The sequence below is a fragment of the Psammomys obesus genome, unplaced genomic scaffold (assembly GCF_907164565.1).
Source record: "Psammomys obesus unplaced genomic scaffold, mPsaObe1.curated_primary_1811, whole genome shotgun sequence".
Lineage (NCBI taxonomy): Eukaryota > Metazoa > Chordata > Mammalia > Rodentia > Muridae > Psammomys > Psammomys obesus.
In genome coordinates this window covers 1,082,694-1,106,321 of record NW_026596069.1, presented here as the reverse complement: position 1 = coordinate 1,106,321, position 23,628 = coordinate 1,082,694, and the positions used below count along the sequence as shown (strand labels likewise).

General features: G+C 43.8%; 1 protein-coding gene across 2 annotated transcripts in view; it reads right to left on the bottom strand.

Moving 5' to 3' along the window:
- Dnajc18 (DnaJ heat shock protein family (Hsp40) member C18) overlaps window positions 1-15,218 on the bottom strand; it is a 28,150-nt gene extending 12,932 nt beyond the window's left edge. For both annotated transcript variants that reach the window (XM_055625515.1, XM_055625514.1), the window contains exons 1-6: window positions 15,149-15,218; window positions 13,077-13,263; window positions 9,326-9,471; window positions 4,873-5,058; window positions 1,366-1,475; window positions 262-371 (exon numbers count right to left, since the gene is read on the bottom strand). In XM_055625515.1, the coding sequence (XP_055481490.1) occupies window positions 262-371; window positions 1,366-1,475; window positions 4,873-5,058; window positions 9,326-9,471; window positions 13,077-13,263; window positions 15,149-15,188 (779 nt within the window). In that variant the 5' untranslated portion in view covers window positions 15,189-15,218. The remainder of the gene's footprint in view (window positions 1-261; window positions 372-1,365; window positions 1,476-4,872; window positions 5,059-9,325; window positions 9,472-13,076; window positions 13,264-15,148) is intronic.
- Window positions 15,219-23,628: the final 8,410 nt, after the last annotated feature.

Sequence of the window (23,628 nt, the reverse complement as noted above, 5' to 3'; positions counted from 1 at the left end):
CTGTGTAACAGAATAATCCTTCTCCTAAAACCACATTATTACTGCTGGGCTGTTCCTTTTAGTTTACATTAATTGTTTCCAAATACCTAAATTTAGTATTTCTCGCCTCCACAGAAAACACTAGAGAAACTCTGAATGGCTAGTCCTTGAAATAATAACCACAGTGGAAGGTGAAATTAAATGTCAGCATGAATCAGCAAAACCTGAAGTCTTTCGTCTTTCAGACTGTTACTGACAAAAAATTAGGAATATTCCACTTACGATTTGTAGAATAGGCTATATGGGGGGTTGGCAGCCAGCAGCTGAGTGATGGCAGAGATGATCACAATCACCAGGACTGGAAGCAGCTGAACAAACGCGGAATACGGCGACTGCAAGAGAGCAGAGGGTGCCTGAGACTCAGGTTCCACAGGGTTATGGGTTATGACTTAATGCACTGCACAGGAACGGCCATAAAGCCAAGGTTTGCCAAAAAGGTTTCATTTCATCTTCAAAGCAAACAACACATTTTCTCTCTGATAAGAGGCTAAAGGAAGCCCCTCCAATCTGCACTGACTGTCCATAAGCCCTCTGTCCCTTACACTTCTAGGTCATTCTGCTACAGAGGGACTGGGCTCCAGGAGTGGCTGGTGTTAAGCAACTCTTACTCAGCCACAGCTGTCCTGTGGCACCGATGACATCTAACTCCTATCAGAAATGATCACATTCTTCCTTGACAATGTAGGGTCGAGCTTCATCCCCTCCTTTATTAACTACTGTTTGGAGAAAGGACACATCCTCTCAGGGACCAGCCAGAGGCATAGTATTTATTGCTGCTTTTTGAATGTGTACATGCATGTGAGGCCACCAAGACAGCTCAGCAAGTTAAGGCACTTGCAGCCAAGACTGACAAGCTGGTTCAATCCCAGCGGTACTTCTTGCCTTTTGAACTTTCTGAGACTCCTCTGTTTTCTAACTTTAAACTCCTTTTAATTCATAAAATTTTGAGGCTTTTTTTTTGTTGTTGTTGTTTTGTTTTCTTTGTTTTTTGAGACAGGGCTTCTCTGTGTAGCTTTGGCTGTCCTGGAACTCTCTCTGTGGACCAGGCTGGCCTCAAACACACAAAGATCCGCCTGCTTCTGCCTCCTGGAGCGCTGATATCAATGGTGCACCTACCAACACCTGGCTAGTTCTGGATATTTTTTAAGGGATTCTTATTTTCTGTAGTTTAAAAAAAAAAAAAAAAAAAAAAAGGTCAATCAATCAAGACAGCCCCACAAGCTAGGCATGATGAAGCAGGTCAGCACGGCCCATCTGAGTGGATCTCCTCACCCCACAGAAGCATGCTCACTATGGCCACATGTATGATCTCCACTCCCCACGCACCTGAGGTTTGTCTTCTTCCTCTCTCTTGTGTGTCTGTGTCCTTTCATGGCGGTGCCGCTTGCGGTAAAAGTGACTGTCATCTGTCACGTTTGAGAACATGTGAATATTTCCTGGAAAAGAGACGTGGTTAGAGAGGGGAAGAGGGAGCAAGGGAGAGTAGGAGAGAACGTTCATGAGATGGCAGTTCCTTTTTTGTCCTTTTCAAGGTCATGATCCTGAGGCTGATGTCAGGCATCTGTTTATTGGACCCAACAGAAAAATATGGCAGTAGGAGCACGGAGGGAGCCAGCTGGGCATGGTAGGTATAACAATCTCCTGACTTTATGGAAAACTTGAAAAGGCCAGAAGACAGAGAGTATTTTGGCCATGAATCCTATCTGATATACTTGTGTCTGCTTCTGTGACCAGTATTAACTGGCATCTTTACTAGCCACTCATATAATTCAGTTTAAAGGACTGGGGCATAGCTCAGCATGTGGGCATACCTAGCATGTTGGAGGCTCTGGGTTGCATCCCTAGCAACACTAAAAAATTCAACTTATTTTCTTGGCATTTAACTTTTTCAACTTCCAGCTCTCTGCGATGTACATCATGGGTTTTGTTTTGCTGCACATATTGATTGTAATAAAAAAAAAAGGTTTTCACCATGACTTTTTTTTTAAAGATGTTTTATTTTTATGTATATGGGTGTGTTTGAATGAGAATGAATCCCACAGGCTCAAACATTTGAATGTTTGGGCCCCAGTGTGTGGAACTGTTTGGGAAGGTTTAGGAGGTGTGGCCTTGTTGAAGGAAGTGCATCAGTGGGAGTAGGATTTGAGGTTTCAAAAGCCCACACCAGGATCAGTCTCTCTCTCCCTGCCTGCTGCCTGCAGCTCAGGATGTAAAGCTCTCAGCCACTGCTCTATCGCCATGCCTGTCTACTTCCTACCATGATGATCATAGACTAACACTCTGAAACCAGAAGCAAGCCCTTAATCGAATACTTTCTAAGAGCTGCTTTGGTCATGATGTCTCTTTACAGCAGTGAAACAGTAACTAAGACAGGGTGTTTTGCCTGTATGTCTGTGTACTATATGCATGCAGCACCCACAGAGGCCTGAAGCGGGGATTAGATATAGCTGGACATGGAGTTACAGATGGTTGTGAGCTGCTATGTTGGTGCTGGAAATCAAATCCAGGTCCTTTATAAGGATAAGTGCTCTTAACTGCTGAGCCATTTGTACATGTTTTTATTTGTTCCTTTAAAGATTTATTTATTTTATGTTGCTGGGTGTGGTTTCACACACTTTTAATCCCACCACTCAAGGAAAAGGCAGGCAGATCTCTGTGAGTTTGAGGCCAGACTGAATTTAAGCTCTAGGATAGCCAGGCCTACATAGAGAGATCTTATCTCAAAAAACAACAACAAAAGATTTATTTATGTTTTCATGTTTATTTTCTCTATATGTATGTATGTGCACTGCATGCATGCCTGCAGAGGCCAGTCCCTTGGAACTGTAGTCACAAATGTGAGTCCTAGGAATCAAGCCTGGGTCCTCCGGAAGAGCAGCCAGTGCTCTTAACCACGGAGCCCCAGCTCCCCTCTTTGCTTCTGTTATGTTTTGTTTGAGACGGTGACTCATGAAAACCTGCTAATCTCAAACTTGCTATGTATTGAAGGATGACCTTGAACTCCTGATGCTCTGGTTTCCTCACCCATCAAGTGCTGGTATACACACTATACCCAGCATATACCACTATGGCTAGTGATTTATTAGAACATTTAAAAAATAATTCATTTTATGTGTACGGGCATTTTGTCTAAATGTATGTCTGTGCATCATGTGTATGGCGTGCCCACAGAAGCCAGGATAGGGTATCAGGTCCCCAAGAACTGGAGTTAAAAATGGTTGTGAGCCACGTGGGTACTGGGAACTAAACTTTGGTCCTTTTAAGAGCATCCAGAGCTGGGCATGGTGGTACATGCCAACACTCAGGGAGGCAGAGGCAGGTGGATCTTTCTGTGAGTTCAAAGCCAGCCTGGTCCAACAGTGGGACTCCAGAACAGCCAGGGCTATAGAGAGAAACCCTGTCTCAAAACCCACCCTACACCAAAAGAGAGAGAGAGAGAGAGAGAGAGAGAGAGAGAGCGAGAGCACAGGCAGTGCTTTTAACCACTGAGCCATCTCCCTAGCTCCTAAAGAACTTTTTAAAATATATTTATTCATTTATTCAGTATGTGTTTGCAAATGCGTGCGCATGTATGTATGCACATGTGTACATTCATGCAAAGCACATGTCAAAGGACAACTTTCGGGAATTGTTTCCATCCTCCTACCATGTGGATCCCAGAAATCAAATTCAGGTCTTCAGGCTTGGTGGGAAGAGCCTTTGTCTGCTGAGTCATCTCAAGAGACATTAGTGTTATGTTACTATGCATGTATATCCACAAATTTTGACCATATTCACATCTATTTCCTCTTATCTCCCTCTCCCCCTAGCCTCCTCTTTTCCCTATTAGTATTTGTGCTGAGGAGAGGTCTAACTTTTTTTGTAATTGCAATTTGGTGATGATATTAATAAAAGACATTTTGGGGCTGGAGAGATAGCTCAGTGGTAAAGAGCACTGCTTGTTCTTCCAGAGGTCCTGAGTTCAATTCCCAGCAATCACACAGTGGCTCAAAACCATCTGTAACAGTATCTGAAGCCCTCTTCTGTTGCGTGTGAAGACAAAGCACTCATATACATAAAATAAGTAAATAAATAATTTTAAAAGGCATTTTGTTACTGATCTATAAACAGTTTTGTTATTGATCTATAAATTGTTTATAGATAATGCACCTGAGGGGCATGCCCTAAGGTGACTGTTCTCACCCATGATAAGCCCCAATTTAAAAACACTCATGAAAAATAAAAAGTAAAAAAAAAATTCTTTGGCCAGGCCTGGCAGTATAGTCTACAATCATAGCTACTTTAAAGGTTGAGGCAGGAGGACAGCAAGTTGAAGACTTTCTTGGGCTACACAAGGGGTTCAAAACCAGTCTGGTGCTGGGTTAATCTACAGTGCTACAGTGTGCGTGTGTACACGCATGCAATAATTGAGTTTCCTATCAGCCGTGAAATATCAGCCCCACTTTTCAGGTGGTGACTACGGTGAAAGAAATTAAATGATATGGCCGAAATTATGCACAACTAGAGACTAGAGACTTCATCAAACTCCCATTTAGCTCACTCCAAAGTCTTGCTGTTTCTCCAGCACCGATATTTTCTGTTCAGATCTTCAAGAGTTTGCTAAGAACCATAAATAAATGGTGTAAAGAATCATAACTAAGATACTAACTTCGGGCTGAAGAGGTGGCTTAGTGGCTAAGAGCACTGACTGCTCTTCCAGGGGACCCAGCACCCACAGCCACTCACAAACGTAATTCCAGTCCCAGAGTTGCCCTCTTCTGACCTGCTCTGTCACCAGCCACGCATAAGGTACACAGATATACACGCAGGCAAAACTTTAAAAAAGGTACCAACCTGAAGGGAAATGTCCCCCGAAGAACACATTAAATAGTTCCTCTGGAGAGATGTCAGCTTCAAAATCTCTGTAGTAATGATAAGATCTGGCTCGAGGTGCAGTGAAAGTCACCTGCTCATCTCCATACGCATCATAGCGGAGTCTCTTGTCGGGATTGCTCAGAACCGCAAAGGCATTTCCTATTGCTGCAACCAACAGGAACAGCACATAAGCAAGTCTTTGCCTTGGCTGAGGGCAACTGTGACAGCAATAGCTACTGCAGCTGCAGCTGAAATCCAGAGTTGGTGCTAGATAGCCTCAGAGTTCCAGAGAGAGGCACTTAGAACTACAAAGTTCTCTCAAAGGACTTGCCCCAGAGATTGCTCAGTCTTGATAAACCAGAAACAATGCTAACAACTAGCAATTGTTACTGAAGTGAGCATTAACTAAGAGTTCTTGAGTCATCCCAGCCATCCTGGAGTTGAGACCCTGTCCCTAGCTCAGGTTGCCAATAATTTCAGACATGTTGGAGAAACACCTACCATTCCTATTATTAAAAAATGGGATTTGGGAGCTGGAGAGATAGCTCAGAGGTTAAGAGCTCCTGTATGGAACCCAGGGTCAGTTCTTAGCATCATAAAAGGTATCTCACAGTGGCCTGTAACTCTAGTTTCTTAGGTTTTGACACTCTGTTCTGGCCTCTGTGGACACCTGTACACACAGAGTGTACATACAAACAGAAGCACACACATACACATAAATAAAAATTCTTTTAAAAATGTGTTCTAGAGGATGGAGCTGTAGCTCCTATATGTGGCTCAGGATCTGATAAACACACACATACACACACACAAACAAACACAGCACAGTTCTTATTTCACTTATAGCCAGGCATGGTGACACATGCCTTTAACCCCAGTGGAGGCAGACAGATCTCTCAGTTCAAGGCCTGATCTACAGGGTAAATTCCAGGACAGTCAGGGCTACACAGAAAAACCCTGTCTCAAACCACCACCCCCCTTCCAAAAAGAAAGAAAAGAGTAGTAGTTATTGAAACAGTTCACAGTACTATTGTACTATTAAGTTGAAGTAAAACAAAACAAACAAAAACTATCTCCTAAGTAAAATAATCTGCAAAATTCCTTCTGCTTGGAGAAAAAAAAAAAAAAAAAAAAGCATCTCCAAGGCCTTATTTTAGCTCATTTTAAAAAGTCTTTTTAAACTAAGAAATGTACCTGCAAGAACCAAACATTGTACCTGTAATCCTAGCACCTGAGATACAAGAAGCCACCTACATGGCAATCTGCGGATAATCTGGGCTCATGTCACAGAAAAGCCAAAATAGGCAAGTAGAAGAGCTTTTGCCCTCCACATACACCCTGTGGCACATGTGTGCTTGCACTCACAGCCATATCATACACACACACATACTCCCTGTGCTCTGTGATTCAGGTGCCTGCTGGTGTCAACACAATCACAAACACAGTCAGAAGGAATACTTTGTTATGATTCTTCTATAAAGCTCTATTAATGTTTGCATCAATGAAAACAGCTAAGCTGAAAAACAAACAAAAGCACCCAAACAGGGTTGCTTAAGCATGCACACCCCTTGAAATGCAACAGATTTACCCCCACAAAATGGTAATGGTCTGTGAGAAGACGTCTGAATGAATATAAAAGAGAAGGTGGAAAGCTGGAAAAATGGCTCAGACATTAAAGGCTGGGCTCACAACAACAGAAGAGAATGTGAGTGATTCACAAGCCCCTCCAAAATGCTCTGAGAACTAGATTCACAAGAGAGAAGCTGGCCTCATGGTATACAGTTCCCCCACCACCACTTTTCTTTTAGGGCTGGAGAGATGGCTCAGCGGTTAAGAGCCCTGACTGCTCTTCTAGAGGACACAGGTTCAAGTCCTAGCACCCACATGGCGGCTCACAACTATCTATGATGCCAGTTCTAGGGGATCCAACACCCTCACATAGACATACATGCAGTCAAACACCAATGTACATAGAGTAAAAATAAATAAGATATTTTTTAAAAAAAATATTTATTTTTAGCTGGGCATGGTAGCACACATCTTAATCTCAATACCTGGGAAGCAGAGACAGCAGATCTCTTGGTAGTTCAAGGCTAACCTGGTCTACATAGTGCATTCCAGGTCAGCCAGGGCTACACAGACATCTCAAGCAAACAAGAATTTTATTTGTTTTATGTGAATGGGTTTTTGGCCTGATTGTCTATGGGTACCACATGTGTGCAGTGTCTACAGAGGCCTGAAGAGGGTGTTAAATCTCCTGAAGCTGGAGTGACAGACAGTTGTGAGCCACTGTGTAGGTGCTGGGAACTGAATCTTGGTCATCTGAAAGAGTAGCCAGTGATCTTAACCACTGAGCTATCTCTCCTGCCCCAAGAATAACTTAAAATTTTCTCAGGTACCCTCAAGATGGCTCAGTGAGTAAGGACACTTGTCACCTGGCCAGATGACCTGAGCTCAATCCTTGGAACCCATGTGTTAGAAGGAGAGAAACAATTCCCGCAAGTTGTCCTCTGGCCTTTATACACCCCACACCTACTCCCACAAAAATAAATGTAAAAGACGTTTAAGTCATTTTTTCTTTTCTTCTTTTTCAAAATATCAAAGTACAGAAAGTTTTGTGGGTCTTTTTGTTTTGGTTTTTTTCTAGTACAATAAAGACATATAAGCCAGGCCTTATAGTGCACAATTGTAATCCTGGCATCCAGGAGCCTCAGATGAGAGATTCTGGAGTTCAAGGCCAGCCATGGGCTACAGAATAAGACGTTGTCTCAAAAAAAGTGAAACCCAGGAATAGAGAGATGGCCCAGCAACAAAGAGCACATTGAATCCCTCTGTTGCAGGCTGCTGAGAGCAACCTGACGTAGGGTCTGGGGCCCAAAGTGCTATCCTCTGCAAGAGCAGCCAGTGCTGTTAACCAATGAACCTCCGCCCCTAGAAATAATCTAGTTTAAGATTTATTTATTTTACTTTATGTGAGTGAGTGTTTTGCCTCATGTATCTATGTGTACCACATCCCCATCTGATTCCCTTTGAGGCCAGAAGAGGGCATCAGATCTTTTAGGACTTGAGTTACAGATGATTGTGAGACACATTGTAGGTGCTAGGAATGCAGGTCTTGCAGGAACAAAAGGGCAAAAAGTGTTCTTAATCACTGGGCCAACATTCAAGCCCCCCAAAAGTGTTATAGAAATGAAAAACAAATCCAACTTTTTTCCTTAAAAAAAAAAAAATCAATGTTAGTAGATAGTAGATGAAGGTAGGAGGGAACTATTAATAACTACTATTAAGAATGTATCACTAGATAGCCAGGCGTGGTGGTGCGTGCCTCTAATCTCAGCACTCGGGGAGGCAGAGACAGGCAGATCTCTGAGTTTGAGGCCAGTCTGGTCTACAAAGCAAGTCCAAGAAAGCCAAGGCTACACAGAGAAACCTTCTCTCAGAAAAACAAAAACAAAAAAAGAACGTATCAAACTGAGCAGTGCTGGTGCAGGCCTTTTAATTCCAGCCAGCACTTAGGAGGAAGAGGCATGCAGATCTCTGAGTTCAAGACCATCCTGCTCCAGAGAGCTAGTTCTAGGATACCCAGGGTATATACTGAGACCCTGTGTCAAAAGAAAGAGAGGTGGAGGGAGGCAGGGAGAGAGAAAGAATGCCAAGTGATGTCAAACAAGTAAATGTTTGTCTTGCAAGCATAATGACCTGAGCTCAATCCCCAGAACTCATGTAAGAAGTCAGGCTCTGTGGGTACGAGCTTATATCCCAGCCTTCTAAGGGAGATACTGTGAGGTTTGATGACCGGCATAGCCTACGTGAAGGCCAGTGAGAGACCCTGTCTCAAAAACAAGGGTGGATGGCATCTGGAAAACAACATCTGAATTTGTCTTCTGGTCTCTACACACATGGACATACACATGAGCACAACACGTATGGACACACATATGCGCTCATGCACGCACATGTGCATACACACACACACACACACACACACACACACACACACACACACACGCACGCATAAGAGTATGTAAAAATCCAGGCTTTCATTTGAAGGGCAGAAGCAGGACTGTCCATGAGTTTGAGGCCAGACAGGGGTACAAGAATATTAAGAAGCTGTTTCAAACAGATCAAAAGCATGTGTTAAGGAAAATAACTTGCTTATAGTCTAAGAGGCCATCTGCAGAGAAGGCTAAAATTATTTGCTTCTGGGCCTGCAAGATGGCTAAGTGGGTAGGAGGTGCTTGCTGCCAAGCCTGACAATCTTGAGCTTGAGTCCTGGGACCCATAGAGTGGAAGGAAAACGGATTCTCAAAGGCTCTTCTCTCACCTCCACAAATGTGTTCCTACTAAGATAAATATAGTTTAAAATTTAAAAACAAACAAATTTGTACCACCAACATCACAAGGGCAGATAGGCATGGGTTCAAGGTCAAACCTTTGAAGGCGTCTGTTGCTCCAGGAGCGCAGTTCTTGTCGGGGTGAAACTTGAGGGCAAGCTTCCTGTAAGCTTTCTTAAGCTCTTCATCGCTGGCATTGCGAGAAACACCCAGAATTTCATAGTAATTTCTGCACTTCTTGATTCTTAAAAGAAAAACATTTCAATATGTATATCCACAAAGGTTTTATTTGTACAACAGCCAGACAATGTATCACTCCAGCCTGTGAGCCCCAGAACAAATGTAAGAGAAAATTAGTGAACCCATTATGAAACATTCAAATCTTCCTTCCCAGACCTCAGTGTCTGCACGGCTTCTCTGGGTATACTCTTCCATCCCTACTATGTTCATATAAGTGGGCAGAAGAACCTTTATGTCTTGAAAGTTAATCTGAGAACTGCAAAGCTGCAAGAGTCAGCTAGCTGACTTATTCATTTTGTCTTCTTGAGGCAGTATCTCAAGTAGCCTAGGCTAGTCTTGAACCTACTGTGTAGCTAAGGCTGGTTGTGAAGTCTTAATCCTCTTGCTTCTGCTCCCCACATGTTGAAAATATAGGATGCATGCTCTCACATCCGACCTCAAGGCTAGCTTTCCACACTGTGTATGTGGTTTTCCCATTGGGGAATTGGGAAGGGGTTTTGTTTGTTTTGTTGTTGTTTTTGTTTTGAGACAGAGTCTCTCTTTGTAGTTCTGGCTGCCCTGGAACTCAGGACAAAAAACAAGGCTTGTAAACTAGGCTGGTCTCAAGCTCACAGAGATCTGCCTGCCTCTGCCTCCCGAGTGCTGGGATTAAAGGTGCAAGCCACTGCACTTGGTCTTTTTGTTGTTTTTTTAAGATAGAATCTCATGTAGTTCAGTTTGGGCTTCAACTCTCCATTCAGCAGAGAACTGACTTCCTGAGTGTATGTATGTATGTACATATGTACTTATGCATATATGTATCAAGACCAGAGATCAACATCAGACGTTTTCCTCTTGATTGTTATTCTTTAGTTTACGTTTCTTTCTTTCTCTCACTCTTTTATCTCTTTTTGAAACAGTGTCTCGCTGTGTAGTCCCACTCTGCTGCCACAGAGATCCACCCACCCCTGCTTCCGGAGTGTTAGATTTAAAAGCATCATCCCCACACCTACCTTGAATTGATTTTGTATGTCCATGAGGCTGAGGTTCAAGTTCATCCTTTTCATGTGCATATTCAGTTATCTAATCAACTGTTCTTTTTTCCGTTAAAATGTCTAGGCACCTTGTCGGCCATTGATGGACTAGAGCTAGGCTTAGTGGCTTGTATCACCTAGCATTGCTAGCAATTGATAGGCTAAGGCAGGAGGTTTACTGGGAGTTTGGAACCAGTTTGTCTACAAAGTGAAACCTTGTCTAAAAATTAAGGGCTGGACAGGCATCCCAGCACTCAGGAAAGAAACCCTGTCCCAAAAAACAAAACTTAAAGCATTACTTCTCCAACTTTCTCTCTCCCTTCGGAATTTTTTAAGACACGGTTTCTCTGTGTAGCCCTGACTATCCTGGACTTGTAGACCAGGCTGGCCTGAACTCACAGAGATCCACCTGTCTGCCTCCCTGAGTGCTGGGATTAAAGGTGTGCACCACCACCAACTGGCCTATTTTGTTCTCTTTTTAAAACTGTCTTGGCCACTCTGAGTCCTTCCATCTCCAAGTGATCTTCCACTCTTCCATTTGTTTACTTTTGGTTTGTTTGTTTTGGGGACAGAGTCTCCCAGGGCATGTTAGTACATGCCTCTAGTTCCAGCAAATAGAAAGACCCTGTCTCAAACAAACAACAACAAAGAGATAGGATCTCTCACTCTATAGCTCCTGCAGGCCTGGAACTTGCTATACAGAGCAGGCTGGCCTTGAACTCACATTCCCAGCACTATATCAGGTAGTTCAAAGCTACCTATAACTCCATCTTCAGGGAATCTGATACCCTCTTCATACCCACACACAGACACCTAAAAACAAGATTAATTTTAAAAAAAAGAGTAGTAGCCGGGGAGTGGTGTCTTACACTTTTAATCAAAGCACTTGGGCACTTGGGAGGCAGAGGCAGGTGGATCTCTGAATTCGGGGCCAGCCTGGTCTACAGAGTGAGTTCCAGGACAGTCAGGGTTACACAGAGAAACTCTGAAGTACTGTCCTCTCCTTTCAGTCCTGATTTTGTGTCTGTGTGCTGAGGAGCAGGCAGACCTCCATATGCCTCTGGCTAGCCTAGAAGTTGCTTATTCCTGCTGTGGTTATAGTTTTGCACAACCAGGCATGCCTCATTTCTGATTTTAGTCATCTGAGCATTGGTTTTTTTCCCCCCTGGACAGTGTAGTTAAAAGTTTTTCAATTTTGTTGACATTTAGAGATTTAATTTATGATTTTATTGGGTATTACTTATTGTTTTCCTATTTTCTATTTTCTATCTTCTCACATTATTTTCTTTATACTTCCTTTTTTTTTTTTTTTTCTTTCTTTTCATTTTTCAAGACAAGATTTCTCTGTGTAGCCTTGGCTGTCCTGGACTCATTTTTGTAGACTAGGCTGGCCTGTAACTCACAGAGACCTAAGAGATCCACCCGCCTCTGTTGCTGGAGTGATGGGATCACAGGTGTGTGCCACCTCGCCCAGCTCTTCTTTATCCCTTTTATGTAAGGGTTTTCTCTCTCTCTCTCTCTCTCTTTTCCTTTCTTTCTTAGGTTGTTTTTGGTTTTGTTTGTTTGTTTTTTGTTAAGGGTCTCACACCTCAAGCCTCAGATATACCTGCTTTAACTTAAGTTCTGTGACAATAGGCATATCCACCACACCTACCTTCTAGTTTCTCTTTCTTTTTTCTTCTCTCTCTTTTTTTTTTTTTTTTTTCCAAGACAGGGTTTCTCTGTGTACCCTTGGCTGTCCTGGAGCTCACACTGTAGACCAGGCTGGCCCCAATCTCATAGGGATCTACCCACCTCTGCCTCCCGAGTGCTGGGATTAATCTAGTTTCTTTTTTGTTTGTTTTGTAGCTCTCGGGACTGGACTCAGGGTCTTGAAGTACTAGGCAGACACTCTGACAGCGAGTTATCACCCCAGTCCTGTTTTCACATACTAGTTGCCCAGTATGGCCCTGAACTTCCTATGTAGTCCCAGGCTGGCCTTAACCTTGTGAGACTCTCTCAGTCTCCTAACTAGTCGGGATTACAAACCTGGATCACCACATCTTGCTAAAAACATATTCATTTTTAAATATACTGGAGATCAAACCTAGGGCCTCATGCAATCAAGACAAGGCTCTACTACTAAGGCACACTCCCAGCCCTTGGTTTCTTATTTACTTTATTTTTCACTGCTTCTCTTAAAGCAGACCAGACAACTCACACTGTGCTCCACTACTCCATTTCTATCCAGTCTTTCATTTAAAGTCAAGAAGCTAGTGTCTTTCAATAATATGATAATGCAGGCTGGGGATGACTTGGTGGTGAAGAGCTCTGGCTGCTCTTCCAGAGGACATGGGTTTGATTCCTGGCACCCAGATAGCAGCTTAGAACTGCCTGCCTGTAACTCCAATTCCAAAGCCATCTTCCAGCCTCTGAGGGCACTGCACACACACGGTGCACAGACATACATGCAGGGAAAACAGCCACACACATAAAATAACAAATCTAAAGAAAAATGGTGATGACACAGGTCAGTGGTTACACAGCCCATCCTGAAACTGACAGTTTTCTAAAGCACTTTATGTAAAATCCCGTATTTATCCTTCCACAGGCTTACCTTTGTACTCCAAGTAGCTGTTCCTCTGTGTAAGTGGAGTTCCCATCTCCCTGCCGGCTCTGAGTCCATTCATTCTCAGACTTTTTTTCCTTTTGTGCCTTCATGCAGTTACAGCAAGCACAGGGATCAGGGCCTTCAGCTCGTCTGTCATCTGGGTATTTGTTTCTTCTGATTGCATCAATGTAAGCTGCAAAGCAACCTCCAAGTCAACCTCTGGGTCAATCCAAATTAAGACTTCTTTTTTTTTTTGAGACAAATTTTACTATGTACCTTTGGCTGGCCTCAAATTCATGAACCTTCAGCTTCTCTAGCTTTGGAATTACAAGCATATGCAACTAGGCCCAGCTCTACAATTTTGCTATATGCCTTAACTCTCTGGAAGCTTGTAGATAAACGCAAGGAAGTGTGAAGAAGTGTCTTCAGATGACTAAAGACATCCATTCAAAACTCCAACAAACATCTTCCCTCAGCAACAAACATCTTCCCTCGGATACTATACAGAAAATACGGGATGTGCCCAAGAAAAAAGTTTAAATATCAGAAACACAAAGCCCAAAATTTTCACCATACTTACAATGCTCATCCAGCAAATTCACTTAGATACAGAAAAGAGCTTTGTGCGGCATCTCCACCCAACACCCTGTCTTTAGTAGCATGTACAGAGAGGCCCATTTCTTTGTGCTCCATGGCCAAAAGTGACCTTTCTCATAAAACAATATTTTGCTTACAATGCCTCCTAACTCTTAAAATTTAAAGCATAGACAGACCCTGTCTCAAAAGCAAACAAAACCTAGAATACCATAACAAAACAAACAAAAAGAATGGAGAAGTCATTTCTTTTAAACTAGGATCTGTAGGTGCTGGAGAGATGGCTCAGCAATTAAGAGTGAATACTGCTCTTGTAAGAACCTGAATTTGGTTTCCAGCATCCACACAGCAGCTCAAAACTCTTGTGACTCCAGCTCCAGGTGAATCTGGTCCCCAAAGGCACCTGCACTCACTTGCCCATATTCCTCCCCCCCCCTCCACATACCCATAATTAAAGATAAAATAAATCTTTAAAAAAATTAAATAAATTAAAACTTGTAAAACTAATATGAATCAAGATTCTGGGCTAGCCATACCAGGGTCTGTATGGGTGAGGCCAACTCCTGCCCACAAAAAATATAGTTTTGTGTAAGAGGATTCAGTACAAGTGCCAGCCAGGACAGGGCACTCCTGTCTTGTCAGAAGACCCGAAAAGGCTTTAAGAGTGACTTTCTCTCCTACTTAATATCCTTCAGTGACACTCTCTCGACACTCTTCCTTTAAGACAGCCAGGCTGACTGTAAGGCATCCGTCATCTTTACACGTAAAGTTTTCTCCACAAAGCTTCTCTTGATACCCAGGCTATGTTGGCTACCTTGTCAGTGAGCAACCCGAACCCCCAACCTTGCTGTGGTAACCCAGGAACTTACTGGCCGTGTTTTGTAAATAGCTGTTAACCGGTCAAACTCTCTCAGTGGACTGACAGTTCTGTGACCTCGGGGACCCGCGTCTGTCAAATTCCCCCTGCAGAATCAGCATAATGCAGGACACGTGATAGGTATTGGGATCAAAACTTTTTGCCTGACCGTAGGATGGAAAAGGACAGACAGCCTACTGGCCCCGATGAGGCCTGAAGGGACAAGTTCAAACCGGGACTGAGAGTCAGGTGGCTAAGCTGGAAGAGTTATCCATACGGGCAGGTAAGTTACGGAACTCAGCATCCTGAGAGCCCTCGAGTCACAGGAGGTCAAGACTGGCTAGGCAGCCGCGGGCTCTGGACGGGGCAAGGCCGGGGCAGCTTTGGGTGCCCGGAGGCAACGAGTCGTAGCCGGTGACTGAGCTCAGGGCCACAGCCTCAGCTGGAGCCAGCGTTCCTAGCCTCTGCCCTGGGCCGTCCTCCACCGCAACCCGAACCCTATCCAGACTTAGCATCTTCCCCCAAGCCTCCATTTGGCCCAGGATCTCCGCCTTAAGATCCGAGGAGTCATATCCCTGATCTCTCCGGAACGCTGCCTTGTCCCACCCTCCAGTCCAGGACCTGGTACCTTGGGTCCAGCGCTCCCCGCTGCCCAGAGTGGCCGCCATATCGGTCTTCAGTCAGCAGGTCCGCGGAGCCTCTCAAGTCCGAGAGACTGAAAGAGAGGGGGCGCGAGGCATGCTGGTCATTGTAGTTTAGTCCGTGTGCAGCGCTTCTACGTGACTACAAGTCCCGGCGGGGCCCGCGCAGAACACTCAGAGATGCTGAGATGTGGAGAGGCGGGACCCCCAGAACGAGGCCTGTGGGATTTAGGCCAGCGTGGTAACTGGCTCAGACTCATCTGTAGCTGAGGATGGTGACTTCTGTCCTGCCTCATCCTAAGAACATATACAGGTCCCACGTCAACGGCTTCGCACACTTTAGGTCAGCCGGTGACCGTTTACACCCTCAGGAATGCCCCTCTTAAATGTTCACCAGTGTCTGTTCTGTGCAAACTCTGTGCTAGGCCAAACTCAACTCTCCGAGGTTTAATGTCCCAAAGAATGAGAAAAAAAAGGGGGGGGGGTGAATTTAATGTAGTTAGACAGCAATTAAGGTTCCTCCCATCCAAGCTCCTCAGGCTTCATAGGGACTATAATGCGGGGAGGGGGAGCAAGTTTGGGAGCTGCCATCAGAGCTTTGCCATTCCTTGTTCTTCGTCCCCTTTATACTCGTGAGCCTCTGAGGCATTTCTCTTTCCCTGCCCAGTCCTTTCTCTGGCCCCGTTTTCGTTTCTGAAGGACCAGCTCTGAGAAGTTAGTAAAGAGAAAATGAGGATTGTATTCCTACTCTTCCTCACCCTGTTTTTTCGTGGAGTCTAGAAAAATAAAAAAAATCAAAGCAACTCTTTCACATACTTCACAGGGGAATCACTGGTCTCCTCACTACCTTGCTCATTCACAGAGGAAATTAACTAGGTTGGGATCACCAAACCCAATCTAATCAAGCTAAAGATCAGTTCTACAAAAGGACAAAATGATCATTATTTCAGAAAAATTCCTGAAAAAAAAAATGTATCTGGAGTTCACTTAGATTTTATTCAAGGAAGCTAATCAATATTTCTGTCAACCACCAGCTACTTAGGCTGTTGGGAAAGTGGGTTGGGGGATCCATAGCCCTGAACCCAGACAGAAGAGTAAGAGCCCCAGGTGACATGTGGCTCTAACACTTCTCTACTGTCATAGCCCTGGTGAGCTGAGTCCATGACTCCTTGGAAATGCCAGGAGACCAACGACTTTCAGCGGAAAAAGCTTAGATGTTAGATATAGCTTATAGTTGAGGTTTTGCCACAAATCATTCCATGGCACTGACCAACTCCTTTCTCCTCCTGCTTTGACCTCAGTCTTCTAAAAACTGAGGTTAGAGCTGATGGGTAATTACTAAGTTGAGGTACCCTTCCTGCCACCTCCTCCCCTAGACAGGCTTTCTCTGTGTGGCCTTGGATGTCCTGAACTCACTCAGCAGACCAGGCTGGCCTTGAACTAATAGAGATCCTCTTGCCTCTGCCTCCCAAGTGCTGGGAGTAAAGGTGGGTGGCACCACCACCCAAGTTGAGGTGTCCTTAAGCTTCAGCATGTGGCTGCCTCTGGGACCTTCTATGAGGAGCTGGAATGGAAAGGGAGGCACAGCAGTAAAGGCTGGCTGAATTGCCATTCTCCAATCAAAATAGTTCTGTTTTATATTTTGTGACTCTGAAAAACATATATTTGAAAACTACCAGCAAAAAAAAGAAAAAAGAAAAAAAAAAAGAAAGCTGAGCTGTGGTGATGCACTCCTTTAATCTCAGCACTCAGAAGGCAGAGAAGGTGAATCTCTACGAGTTTGAGGCCAGCCTGGTCTGCAGAGCAAGTTCCAGGATAGCCTGGGTTATATAGAGAAACTGTCTCTTAAAAGAAAAAGAAAAAAGAATGAAAAAAACCAAACAAATAAATTAATTGACTCTTAAAGGCTTGTGGCATCTGTAATGTCAATTAAAAACAGAACACCTAAAGATGGCACTGTGCTCTACCCCCACCTCCATAAATATCAAGAAGGTGGCAGCTGTCCAGATGTTTGAGCATTGTCATCTGATTTAGGAAGGGGAAACAGCACATTGGTTAAGAGATTAGCCTAGCATTGCTGACAGATACAATAAGGCAATGCTTAGAATGTATGTAAATTTTGGTCTGGTATTTAATAAATGCTAGCCAGTACTACAGACTAGCATAGCAGAACAAAAGCCATTTCTTTGTGATTTGACATCGTAAATTGGTAGTGTAGTGTCTGTATGGGGCATGTCATAAAGTCTCCAATGTTTCTAACTAGGTCTCCATGCCTGTATATCTGGCAATCATTATTACTACAAATAGGAATAAAAAGAACAACACTGTGAAAAAAAAAAAAAAAACAGGATAGGTAGCTGATTTTCCCTGTGTCCTAGAACCTGCCTCTAGCTACTAAAGCTATTGATCTTTCCCACTTCTGATTTCAAAAAGGTCAAGGGATAAGCCAGGCATAGTGATACTAAGCACCCTAGAGGAAAGGGAAGAACCAGGAGTTCAAGGCAAGTCTGGTATACAGGAGACTTTATCTCAAACAAACAAACAAAAGCCCACCAGATGTGGTAGTGCATATCTGTAGTACCAGGGAGGCAGAAGGATCCTAGTTTAAGGCCAGCCTGAGATGGTTGGAATGAGGGTTTTGTACTATTCAAATGCTGACATCTGTACCAGCAGAGAGCTGAGGACAGGCCGGACTCTGGTATCGCTAAGCATCACCTGTCTCAATGTTTTGTAAACATGTTTTCCATCACCTTCTGATTGTTTGAATAAATTGCTGAAAGGCCTATAGCAAAGCCAAGAAAGAGTAGGCAGCACTTCCAGAGAGCCAGGAACTCTGGGAAAGAAAGAGAAGATTGGCCTAGGAGACACGGAGGAAGTCGGACATATTAAACTGAAGAGAGGTAAAGAACCAGGTGACAGACGTAGATTAAACATAGGTTACAAGAGCTGGTTGGGAACAACCGTAAGCTAAGACCTGAAGCTATTGTAAATAAATATAAATCCATGTCATTATTCAGTGTTGGGCTGACACAGAAAGTCTGTATGGTGGAGGCATGGCTCAGAGGTTAAGAACACTGGTTGCTCTTCCAGAGGTCCTGAGTTCAATCCCAGCAACCACATGGTGGCTCACAATCATCTATAGTGAGATCTGGTGCCCTCTTCTGGTGTGTAGGCAGAACACTGTAGTATATGTATAAGTATATGTGTATGTATATGTATATGTACATATGTTATGTATATGGGCAAAACTGGAAAACAAACTTCCCGAGGAGCATTCTCTCCCCATTCTCTGAAACCTCCCAGTAAAAGAAAAAAGAGAAAAAGTGGTGGTGGTGGTATGGCAACCTTCTCAGATAACTGCATGAAAGTATACTCATTGGCTCTTTTATGCCTCCACTGATTTTCTGGATTCATCTGTCTCTGACTGTATCCACCTGGACAAACCCAGGGGTCCAACACTGAGAGCATTTCTGTGCCAGTCACTGCTTATATTCAGCAATCCACAGAAATAAGCACTGTCAGTCAACGGCTGTGTTTGTATGAGGTGGAGAAGCCACGGGAAAGCACCCAGCAGCAAAGGCAAAGGCAGTCCCGGAGGTGGGCTGGAGAAGCAGTCCAGTGGTAAATGCAATACTGCTTGCTCTTGCAGAGGTCAGTTCCCAGCACCACATCAGGTGGCTCACAGCCACTGATAACTCCAGCTTCGGGGCATTGCACATCCTCTCTGGCCTTCCTGGGCACCTGCATTCACATACACACATAATTCAGAACTACAAATAGAAGAACTTCTTGGAGAGAAGTAGGAAAGAGAATTGGGATTTCCAAGCCAGTTCTCAGGAAGGAAACAGGTGTAAAAGTCACAGGAAAAAGGACATATCCACAAACCCAGGAAAATTTCTACACACAAAAAAAAGAAAAAAAAATCCACAAATCCAAGCAACTGGCAGTCAGGACTACGAGGTGTTTCTTTTGTTTTGTTTTTTTTTGTTTGTTTGTTTTGTTTTGTTGTTTGTTTGTTTGGCTGGCTGGCTGGCTGACTGGTTGGTTGGTTGGTTTTTGTTTTGTTTTGTTTTGACAGATTTACATAGAACTTAGTAGGACTAGCCTAGCTTTGAGAAATTATGTGCCAAAGTAAGGGCAAGGAAGCCAGAAGCAGGTTTTCTGTCAGTTTTATCCACTTTCAAAAATATTTGCTAGAGATACCGATGTGAGGTTTGCCTCTTCCAGGCCTGAGAATAGGAAGACACTGGGTACATTTTCCTTCTTTCAGTCAGAGCCTGTGTACCTGAGTTGGTGTGTTGCTTGCTTTCCCATAGTTTAAGCAAATAAATAAACAATATTCTAACACACAGAGAGAGAGAGAGAAAGATATAGAGAGAAAGCCAACTTCCTGCTTTAGGACTGCATAGTCTTGTATAAAAAAAGGGAGGAAGTTGTCTTGTAAATGGTCACCATCCTGTTGTCTAGACATCAAGGAAGAGATGTAGGCTTAGGGAAGCTACGGGAGCAGCAGAGGACTGCACTCGGATTTCCTGTCAGAGATGGACTCTTGCGTTTATATACAAAGTATGTACCCAAAGACACCCCCCCCCCATCAACACAGTTAGCCTTAAATAGGTTCATCCTGGACCCCTCCCCAGAGAATCGTTACTTAGCAACAGGAACATCGTAGCTAGTGTCGTACTGCAGTGTCAGCAGCCCGGTGAGAGCCTTGCTGTCTCAGAGATATTAATACCAGTTCATTCCTCCCCCTCCCAAATATAAATACCTTATGACTAACAGCTCGCATTTGCAGTACATTGTCTAGAGTCAGGGGAAATTTTGTAGCTTTGTAATGAAGTCATGTGAGTTAACCAGAGTGAAATTCACCCAAGTCCTTGACCTGATTAGTTCAGTACGCTAAGCAGCTGAACCTCGTGTCCACAGCAGAATGATAATAAAGCTAACAGAATCCAAACCAAGACTTCTAGACATTGTTATGTCGCCTAGAAAAGTTCTATGCCCATGATAGATTTTTGTACTGTAACTGGATTTTACTGTGTGCTTTTTGTTTGCTTGCTTGCTTTTTCAAGACTGAGTTTCTCTGTGTAGACTTGGCCATCCTGGACTTGCTTCGTAGACCAGGCTGTCCTAGGACTCACAGTGACCTGCCTGCCTCTGCCTCTCAGAGCGCTAGGATCACAGGCATGGGCCACTGCCTCCAGCTACTATGTGCTTTCCTTAGTGCAACTTAAATAAAATGTATCTAACATTCCAAAAAAAAAAAAAAAAATACTGTCCTATGGGGCCATGGATGGCTCAAGTGGGTAAAAGTACTTGCCACATAAGCTAGGGTGTTGGGGATCCTCTGCACCCACATGTGAACGAGGTAAACATGGGGGCATGCCTGTGATCCCAGTGTCGGGGAAGTAGAAAATGGGTGCTTCCTAGGGTGAGCAGCACAGTTAGCCAGATCAGAAGCCCTGGGTTCAAGGGACAGACCCTGCCTGAATGCAGAGGGTGCAGAGTGGGGAAGACTGGCCCATCAACTTCTGGCCTCCACATGCAAATGCACGTATGTGCATTTCCACTTACAAACATGTGTGTCCACACACATACATACCCATAACATACAAGAGAAAGAAAGACAGTACCGTAGCATGAGGACCAGGTCGTGTGATTAACATGAATAGATCCCCGAGTCTGATTGCAGAACTGCATAAAAGTGGGCATGGTAGTATGTATCTATACTTGGGAGGTGAGGCAAGAAGGCCAGTTCAAGATTATCTTTGGCTACATTCTGGGTTCCAGACTAGCCTGGGATAGAGGAGATCCTGTGTCAAAATTAAATAAGCAAATCCTATAGCAATGATACATAGGATGAGTCCTTTGGGGAATGGACTCTGAGACATTGAGATATGCATGCCAAAGGGTTATTATTTTAAAAAAAAATTCAGAAGATTTTATTTTATGTTTGAGTGTTCTAGCTGCATGTACAGCTGCATGCCAGAAGAGAGTAGAACAGGGTATAGATGGTTGTGAGCCCAGGTGGTTGCTGAGAATTGAACTCAGGACCTCTGGGAGAGCAGACAGTGCGTTCAACTGCTGAGACATCCCTCCAGCCCCACCAAGGGTTATTAATGGATGTTTTTGTACAAGGGAACACGATCATGTAGAATGAAAACTGAGGTCCTTTACCTCCACCAGCCAGCCATTAGCCGGCTATGTGTCCTCAGCAGCCCACAGCTTGGGAACAAATACTGTGACTCTGAAGTGTGGTCCGGGTAGTGGGACCCTGAGCTGTCTGCTACAATTTCTGACTAGTCTTATTTCCTAAGTGCCTTTCTCTATTCTTCCTGGCCAGCAGAATGAGAAGGAAATCCACAGAACACTATAGATATGCCTGGAGTCACCTGGGACTATTTTTGGCTCCTACTCTTCTGTTTAGAGTAGAATTATTTTTAGGGTCTCACTGTGCAGCCTGACTGGCCAGAACTTGTTAACCTTGAACTCACAGAGGCCCTCCTGCCTCTGTCTGTAGAGTAATGGGATTAAAGATGTATGCTGTGTTCAATCTTTTAAGATTAATTTTTATGTGATGGTTGTGGCTGTGTACACACCCATCTGCTCACAGAGGTAGAAGAGGGTCAGATCCCCGAAGCTGGAGGTACAGATGGTTGTGAGCTGCTTGACCTTTGTGCTGGAAATGTACCTTCTAGAAGAGCATCAAGTATTCTTCACTGATGAACCATCTCTTCCACCCTCTTTTCTTTTCTTCTTTCTTTCTTTTTTTTTTCAGATTTATTTATTATGAATACAGTATTCTACCTGTATGTATACCTGCACACCAGAAGAGGGTACCAGCTCTCATTAGAAATGGTTGTGAGCCACCATGTGGTTGCTGAGAATTGAACTCGGGACCTCTGGAAGAGCAGCCAGTGCCCTCAGTACTCTTAACCTCAGAGCCATCTCTCCAGCCCACCCTTCTTTTCTGTAAACATGTCTTACAGTGTAGCTCCAAGCTAACCTCCAACTCAATATTCTTCTGCCTAAGCCTCCTAGAGTGCTAAGATTATGCATGTAAACACGGTGCCTGGTATTCATCATCATTGTCATCATCATCACCATCATCATCATCATCGTGCTGGTTTGAATTGTTATCACACCATAGATCATGTTTGAATGCTTGGCCATAGCTAGTGGCACTATGAGGAGGTGTGCCCTTATTAGAGGAAGTGTGTCACTGTGGAGGTGGGGCTTTGAGGTCTTAAATGCTCAAGCCATGACCAATATGAAACATATCCATATTCTTCCATGCTTCCATGCAGATGAAGACGGAGAATTCTCAGCTCCTTCTCCAGCACATGTCTTCCTGGATGCTGCCGTACTTCCCACCATGTTAGAAAAGGACTAAAACTCTGAAACAGTAACCCAGCCCCAAATTAAGTGTTTTCTTTTATAAGAGTTGTCTTGGTCATGCTGTCTCTTCACAGCAATAAAACCCTACGACAGTTATTATTATTTGAGATAATAATAATAATGTCACATCAGTAAGTCTCTTGATGTACCTCTGGCTGTCCTGAAACCAGGTTGTACAGTAGACTGGCCTTTAACTCATAAAGATCCGCCTGCCTCTGCTCCGAAATTCTGGGAAGAAAGCACCCAATCTCACTGGGTGTGGAGGCACCTCCCTTTAATTCCAGCACTCAGGGAGGCAGAGGCAGACAAATCACTTTGGTCTACAAAGCTAGTCCAGGACAGCCAAGGCTACACAGGAACACTGTCTCGAGAAACCAAAAGAAAAAAAAAAAACTTAATTAATTAATTAATTAGAATATGAATTCTTGCTTGTTTGTTGTGTGTGCGTTTTTATGTGTGTGGGCACTTGTAGAAGGTAAAGAACAACCTGCAGGAGCTGGTTCTCTCTTTCCACCCCGTGGGTTCTGGGGGAGAGACTGAGGTCACCAATCTTGATGGCAGGCACCCCCACCCATGGAGCCATTTTGATGGCCTGATTCCATTCATTATTGATTACAGCCTCTGTTTCTTCCTCTTAGGTGGTTACTCAGTGCTACCTTACCTAATAAGACAAGCAACACCGGGGCCTGGTTGCACAGGTTTGTATTCTCAGGTACTTGGGAGGCTAAGGCAGGGGGATTGTTAAATTCAAACCCCAGCAAATACAGAGTAAGTTCAAGGCTTGTCTGGACAACTTAGTGAGACTGTTTCAAAATACAAAGTAAACCTCAGGAATATACTTTATCAGTAGAATGCTTACTTGAGTGTTAATACCACTAACACACACACAGGAAAATAATGAAATTCATAAATAAAAAGACAGGCAACAGGCAAACCTAAACAAACTCCCCTCTAGCCTACTAGTTTTCAGGGCTACCCACAGAGATAGAAACACACAGGCATGTCTGCCCCAGAAAAGAAGACACCTAAGTTGCTAGAATGCTGCTAATATATATATATATATATATAA